The 8,268-nt window shown below is 36.8% G+C and overlaps 1 protein-coding gene and 1 pseudogene across 1 annotated transcript; one reads left to right on the forward strand and one right to left on the reverse strand.

The window, feature by feature from the left end:
* LOC107673609 (hemK methyltransferase family member 1-like) overlaps positions 1-3,616 on the forward strand; it is an 8,564-nt pseudogene extending 4,948 nt beyond the window's left edge.
* A 1,181-nt stretch (positions 3,617-4,797) lies between these two features.
* Positions 4,798-7,907, reverse strand: LOC107673597 (cytokine-inducible SH2-containing protein-like). The gene is made up of 3 exons (XM_016467240.1): positions 7,266-7,907; positions 6,447-6,601; positions 4,798-5,934 (listed from the first exon to the last, which is right to left on the reverse strand). Exons 1-3 carry the CDS (start codon positions 7,283-7,285, stop codon positions 5,444-5,446), a joined length of 666 nt encoding a protein of 221 aa, XP_016322726.1. The 5' UTR covers positions 7,286-7,907; the 3' UTR covers positions 4,798-5,443.
* Between the last annotated feature and the right edge of the window lie 361 nt (positions 7,908-8,268).

The following is an 8,268-nucleotide window of genomic DNA, read 5'->3' on the forward strand; positions in this document are numbered from 1 at the left end:
AGTATATATATAATATGTGTGTGTGTGTGTGACCCTGGACCACAAAACCAGTCATAAGGGTAAATTTTTTTTTAATTGAGATGTGTACATCATCTGAAAGCTTTTTTTGGATGGGACAATATTTGACCGAGATACAACTATTTGAACTGGAATCTGAGGGTGCAAAAAAATCAAAATATTGAGAAAATCGCCTTTAAAGCTGTCCAAATGAAGTTCTTAGCAATGCATGTTACTAATCAAAAATTAAGTTTTAATATATTTACAGTAGGAACATGATCTTTACTTAATATCCTAATGAATTTTGGCATAAAAGAAAAATCAATAATTTTGACCCATACAATGTATTTTTGGCTATTGCTACAAATATACCCCAGCGACTTAAGACTGGTTTTGTGGTCCAGGGTCACATATATGTATGTATGTGTATATATATATATATATATATGTATTCAATATTGTTGTTTATTTAATTTCCAGTGCAAATATACATTTTGCATGTGACGGCGAGAGAACAAAATGTGTTTTGTATTCCCAGACGCAGATGCGATACTGAGCAAATGCGACCCCGCTGACTTTCTAGTCAGCAACCCTCCCTACTTGCTCAGTCAGGACATGGAGACTTTACAAACAGAGATACTCCGATTAGGTACATGCTCAAAATCTGCTTTAACCTTTGACGTGCCTGTTTGAGAACGTCTCATGTAACCTTTTAATCGTCCCCACCTCTTCCCTTGAAGGTTTGAAGACCACAGCGCATTGGACGGGGGTTTGAATGGGCTGTCTGTGATTCGCCCGATTCTGGCTCTGAGCTCGAAGCTCTTGACTCAGCGAGGGTAAGAAGTGTTGTGTTTGTCTAAAACCATCATATGTGGTCTGGCAGAGAGATTGGTTCTCTTTGAATATTCTTGTGTGTGTGGCCTTTTAGCCGAATGCAGTATAAATAGTATGGTATAATCGCGCTAAGAAGCTTTCCCAGCATATCTTAAATGCTTCAGGGAATCAAGTGCTACACAGTTCTCTGTAGTTCAGTAGATAACAGTATTCCAGGGACTAGAACGTTCTCCCAGTACTCTTCCCACCCTCATCACTCCCAAGACATACACATACACACATGCATACACAATAACAAATAACACAATTAGCCTTTGGTGATGAGTTGCAAAACCTGTCTTGTGTAAGGTAATCATATTCCATGCCCGTAAAATGACAAATTTAAGAAGCATTTCACCGAACAGATGAGTCATAAACTCGTAATGGCCTGAGAGCATTGTACGTGTCGTTTTTCTAGTCAGTGAACGTCAAATGGTCTATATAGGGTTTCAGATTTCCTTGGGTGTCTTATTATGTGTCCACTCAAGACTTGTTTCTTTCGTAGGAATGACACATGCTGTCCTTTCATAGATATTGAGAACCTCTATTGAATGGGGTTATATCCTAGCATTAGCTTTCAGATTTTCCGTCTCAGACGTACTATTCTTCATGACTAATGGCTTACGAGATTGTTTACTTGGTAAAACGTCTTCTCCACCCAATCTTTTCCTCTCTTACGCTTTGAAATGCCTTTGTCTGCCCAGGCGTGTTTACCTCGAGGTTGCTCCGTGCCATCCTCCAATCATTCAGCAGCTGATAGAGGAGACGAGGCCGGGGTTGCTTTATCTGGAAACCCGCTGTGACCTCACCAACAGGTCAAGTTCTTCTGTTAACGTGACCTGCCCTTTGTTTTGTTGATGGTTTTCTTCATTTCAGTGAAGTTTTGCTACAAATGCCTGTCAAATGTGTGGAAAAAAATATTTGGGAGTAATACATTTTCATTCCATGAATGTTTGTTCCTAGACAGAGTCCATGTTACAGTGTGAGTGTGAGTAATATGGAATTACTTACTCAATAGCAAATAAGAGAAGAAAAAAAAACCTGGACATTTCAGTGCATATTAAAATTGTGATTTCAAAGCATGGAAAATCTTAAAATAATTAAAAATAGTAAAGAATCACACATTTTTGTAGTGAATATTTAGTCATACATAAGTAAAAATATATATTTAAAAAAAAAAAAACAATATATATATATATATATATATATATATAAAATAAGAAAAAAAAAAGGAATATAATTTTTTTCTTTCATTACTTGAATTATAAAGGTAATCTAAATGCATTCTAATAGACTTCATGTATAATACTAAATATAATATTTAATAATAAAAATTATATTTTATATATAATATAATATGGATAAACACACAAATACAACACATTTTTGAATATATAAGAAAAACTAATTTTATGTACATATAAGTGAATATTTGTGTGTGTGTGTGTGTACATTACAGTATGTAGAATTTTATTTTGTGTGAATGAAAATATTTGTTTTGTTGTTTCCTTAATTTCAATGAAGTTTGCAAGTGTCTGACAAATGTTTGGAAGTAATACATTTTCATTCCATGAATGTTTGTTCCTAGACCATGTTACAGTGTGATTACATGAGTAATGTGGAATTTCTTGCTCAATAGCAAATATGTACTTAGGCATTTGTCTTTCGTGGAATGTTTTAACTAATTATTATTATTCCCATTAGAAAAAAAACCTTGGAAATTTCATATTAAAATTGGCATGTTAAAATTCTGATTTCGAATATAGTATATATAATATATGTGTGAGCTTTTGTCCAAGACATGCTGCATCATCACTCCATTATTTGTTGTAATTTTCCATATTTCGTACAAAAAAGCAGCCTGTAAATGAAACTGATGCAACCTTAGTAGGCAAATCTATTACCCTGTTATCTATGGGTGCCAAGTCAGCAGTATTACATGTTTATAGTATACGGGTAAAAACAGTTATTCTTTTTATTTTACAGGCCACGATTTTGCATTTTACAGAAGAAAGGAGAGGATGACTGAACCGAAGGACAGTGGAAAGACATGCATGAAGACGATCATTTGGTATAACACCACACTAGGTAGAGCTAGAGACTTCACCATTAGCAGTTGCCTTCAGCCAAACTGCATACGGCACACTGCCAGTCTCCTTGCCATCCTGCCAGTTCCCAGCATGCACGGACTTAAAAACTTGCCAATCCTATCGAGAAGCTCCTTCCCGAAAGCCGGCGACCTCGGGTTTCTATTTGTTTTGTGCTGTAACCTGCTGTTGTTATAGTTTCTATGTTCACTTTCTTTTTAATTGGTGAGCGTGTGTGTGTGGCTGTGGTTTGTTGTGGTGAGATTGCATTGATTGCGAGTATGTGCTCAGTGTGCAAGTGTCAGGGTGCAGCAGGCTGAAGGTAATTATTGAGGCCTTTTCTAAGAACTCCCCCTCCCAGTCCTGCCCTAGTCTCTCCCTGGAAGTAATGTGCTCATTCTGCGAAACAGCTGGCCCATTGCCGCTAGCTCGCTTGCTCAGCTAACCCACAACGACAGACCGACAACCCAACATGCTCCGCTACCGCAGTGTGTACAAGTATACACCAATTCTGTCTGTTCTAGTCTGCTAATGAGTGAAACAGAATTTTACACACACTGCCTCTTTTCTCTGTTTCTGTAATGTGTATTAGAACACAGTCTAATAAATAAATAAGTAAATAAAATGTATTTATTTATTGTTCTTGTAGACATGCAATGCTATAATAAAAATATTTGTAATACCTTTGTTTTATGCTTCTAAATTAATATTTGCATCTATAGCAACAGTTTAGACTGGAATCTTATTGATTAGATAATTAAATAAGAACCTTTTCCAGAGCAACTGTTAAAATAGATCTCATTGATTACCTCTTAATACTATTTCACATATATTTTTTGCATATAAAAGTGATTTACATATTTACGTCACCAGCAAATTTATGTAAGCTTGCGCAGCACTGAGATCGAGTTTCAGAAAAAGCTCTGCCTCAGGTTTCTGGGAAATTCTAATCACGTTGCACAGTAAGAATGATTCACTATGAGGAAAATAGGATGAAGAAATTCTTCATCCTATTCTCTTTCTATGTTCCTGTATACAGCTTTCATTTTTCATTATTAATATTCTGTTGTGCTTGTTCATCCCACAGCTTTCTTTTCAATACATTCATTTCAGCACACATAAAAAAAGGAGGCATTTCAAATCGCTAAAGCTTGATGGTACAATATATTGATTTAAATATTTCTTAATGGCTTATATTTCTAAAATGCAAATGGAAAATATTTTTAAAATCCCTTGTTAAATCTATAAATTAAAACATCAAATTATAGGCGTTTCAAATTGCAAAAAAAAAAAAAAAAAAGTGCTACACCATTTTAAAATATTTTAGCAATTCTTATATTCACTAAATAGAAAATATTTTTAAAATCCCATTTTGTTATTAAATGTATAAAATATCCCTTTTCAATTGACAGTGATCTTTCCTGGACATCAGCTGTAAAACAATTATGGCCCTTGCTCAGAATAATCTTGTATAACACGCATTTTGTCCTGAGATGATTAACTAAATTGCAAAGCAATTTCATGCACATTTGTTCATCTAATAATCCTATTATTCTGAGATTACAATTTTGAATGACCTTGTTTGATAGTCTTACTGGAAGGCCAGTACGTAGAAGAGATCGGAGTCTGATTGTTTGATTCTCTGCAGCACTTCTGCATTCTGGATGTTTCATTCTGCGAAAAAAAAGGTTTTCTTTTTCTATTTACTCAGCATCTGCCCTCATCATTTTTTCCCATGCATGCATTTTACATAATTACACTCTTCAGTAAATAATTCTTAGAATTATTCTCAGAAATGGCAAAAGACACCAATTTAATGATAAAATACTGTATAAAACATTATGACTTCAAGTAAATTTGATTGTCACTTTTATTACAAAATGAAGGGTTGTTCATCCATAAATACATACAAACTCCACATTGTGGGCATAGAAAAAAAAATGTAAATCTCGATTAAAATACTCAAAAAAACAAAACATTTCACTTTCGAAGAAAGAAACGATTCCAGTCAAGGCAGCGCAGTGACTAAGCTCGCCTTTATAGAGTGCTGAAGACCAAGCTACGCGTGTGCTTCTCGTGAGCTCAGAGTTTCAGACAAGCTGCGTGTTCTCATTTTGAACCGTTCCTAAAGGGGTCACATGACCTGTACAAAAGTTTCATGAACATTAAATTCATCTCAGACCCCAAGCCTGTGGTTTAACCTCTCACACTTTTAACAGTATGACACAAAGGTTGAGTCACTTGCTTCTTCATGAGTCAATTTCTGGACATGGCTTGACTCGGTCCCACTTGGGTATATCGATCTGTCGATGAAGATAGACTTGCTGACCATCAAAAACTTGCTCCAGATACAAGAGTCACTCTTCAAGTGGTTAACACTGGTTTTTGAACCAAACCTCTGATTGGGGCTGTGCATTTAACTTGCCGCCTTCAAAACATCAGCATCCAGCTCGTGATTGGCCGTGGTGTGCACTTCCATGGCGATGTCAGAGCTGGAAAGGGTAATCCTGAAGATACTGCAGTAACGGTCTCGGTAGAGACAGGCTCTCTGTGCAAGTGGTGTGTTTGTTGATTACCAGGCGAGTGAGATGTTGCAAAGAAGGAAAGGCTTGAGGACGATGCATCGGCCGTTTGAGTTTTAGCAACACCGCACATTCCTTGGGGGCTGGCGAAGTTACGTGATCCGACTCCTCAGTCTTTTCCTCCTCCCCTTTGTTCCTGGAGCCCACGTAGTGCTGCACGAGGCTGGGGACGTCTGGGAAGGACTGCAGGCGTGATCTGGCCGGGGAACTGGAGTCCAGACGGAAACGTCCGAGACTGTACTCGATGCGAACGTTCGTGGGCCCGCGACCAGTTTTAACAGACAGTGTCAACATATAGAGAGGGTGGCTGCTGTCCCGTATCAGGAAAGTACCCTCCGAGGCCCCCTGTAGGACAGAGTGGGCCTCACTGGCAGAGATGGCACCCCAGTACCAACCTGGAAAAAATGGGAGGGATTATTAATATGAGTTGTTATTGGAGACTTTATATGAAAAATAGGGATGAAAATTTAAGTTTAAAAAAATCACAAGAGGTCATTCTACAAAACAGGTGCCTTTAGAGGCCTTTAAAAATTATCCATTTTTTAGCATGTCCCCACCCCGGTTTCCAAATTCTCATGTATTTTAGTTTAAAAAAAAAAGAAATTAAGCTAAAAAGTACCTTACTGAAAGAAACATATTCTATCCCTAAATAAAAAGTAATAATTTACCTTTTAATTATAGATTAACACTTGATTAAACAATTTACTAAAAAAACAAAGAAAAAGGCACGTTTTATAGAATGACCCTTGATTTATGGATTTGTGCATTTATGAATGAATGAATGAATGGATGAATGCATATATGAATCCTAACTGCCATTTTGTTATAATAATAATAATAATAATAATAATAATAGTTGTTGTTGTTGTTATTATTATAGATGTAACATTTTAAATTTGTATTCTACCTGAGGCATCCAGATAGGAGAAATTATTGGAGATAGCTCTGAAATCTTTGCTAGGGTCCCATAAGGTAACGGTTGCATGGATGCAGCGAGGAGAGGAGAAAGTCACCACCGGAAACCTGACCATTGGATCGGCGGTATCTTGCAAATGAGCTGGCCTGGGGAAAAAATGAATGAAATAATTTTTAAGTATTTAAAAGGTTGCAATCATCTTAAAACGAAAACTTATTAAAACATGATGGCATATGTGACTTTTTTTTTTTTTTGTCTTAGCAGTAGCACCAAACACTATCTGTTCAAATATGCACAGAAATACACATTTAGAAGAAATTGCTTACTCAGCTTTTTCATTTAGTTAAACTTAATGTTAATTCTTAACCAGTTCACAGATGCATAATGAATAATTGTTTGTGAAAAAAGAAAGAGTTGTGTATTTTTCCCTGTTACCTTATATGTTATTAATGCCACATATTATATTTTATGTTAATAATACACATATTAATATAAAGAAAATCAAGATCAATCATTAGGCTGGATTACTGCGGAAAGATTATAACCTGCCTGATGTGTTTCACTGTTCCAAAAAAATACTTTTTAACAATAAACAACCTACATATTTATATTTACTTTTTTACTTTAAAAAGTATTATCGTTATTAGTAGTAGTAGTAATAATAATTTAGGAGTCCATTTGTCTTTCACACAATGCTTAGCTTCATCAACAAAAATGTGTGGTATTTCGTTAATGAACTATTAGATAGTAATGTTGTTATCGCTGTATTTTGTTGTGATCATTTAATAAATATGGGTCACTAAAACTCACCCTTGGACGCACAGAATCATTGTGAAGATGTCTGGTTTGATAACTGCCGGATTCCTGTAAATTTCTTTGTTCCTGAGGTTTTTACTCGGACTTCCAAAAATAATCTGGTCTTCTTGAGCGATGGCAAACGGCTCAGAGATATTTCTCGAGCATGGGAAGGTTGTCGAACAGCGTCAGGACTCTGTCGCCGACTGTCAAATAAGTGCGCGACTTGTCTGCGGTTTGTTTAACAAACTACGCGAGTAGAGAACACGGACATGGTTCTCAAAAACGAGCGGTGTTTCTGTTTAGGTCGTGTCCTAAAACTGAACAAGAAGCAGAACACAGCAGGGTTTGGTTTGTTCACTTCGTCTGACTTCCCAGAATTGGTTTACTGAGAATCCCCCCGTGTTTAGCGCCTCTGACGCCATCGGCAGCACAGCTCTGTGAAACCCACAGAATCAATCCCCTCTTCTTTGTCATTCAAGCATACAGCAGTCTCGTGAGTAATGAACTAGCACTGGAACGGTCTTTGAATGACTCATTTGGGAGTTTTATTATGGTGATGGTCGATAATTGCTTCCTGATGTTTGTGATTGACGTTCGAGGATGAAAACGGCGTTTCTCGTGAGACCGCGCGTCTAGCGTTTCAAGAACTTTCCAGGAAAACTGAGCGCCTGCCCTGCGTTAAGCCAATCAGGTCCCTCCCCTTCGTCGAGGCCCCGCCTCCCTCTAACTGTCATCGAATTAACCATTTGTTTACTGCTGAAATCAGTTTCTGAATATAAAGACAAATCCTCTTGGGACCCAGAAAAACATTTCTCGTACAATTTAAACAATTGATTAGGTCCTTACATTGAAAGATTGTTGTATTTCGTGCACATTATATGCATTTTGACGCTTTAATCATGCCTATACGTTTTATTTAGTGTTTCTGACGGAGAGTTTATTCTAAACGCGTGTTTTTACTGCCATCTAGAGGCCATGAGGTGTATCCAACATACAGATTAGCAGGAATGCCCTT

The sequence above is a fragment of the Sinocyclocheilus anshuiensis genome, unplaced genomic scaffold (assembly GCF_001515605.1).
Source record: "Sinocyclocheilus anshuiensis isolate Anshui unplaced genomic scaffold, SAMN03320099.WGS_v1.1 scaffold44, whole genome shotgun sequence".
Lineage (NCBI taxonomy): Eukaryota > Metazoa > Chordata > Actinopteri > Cypriniformes > Cyprinidae > Sinocyclocheilus > Sinocyclocheilus anshuiensis.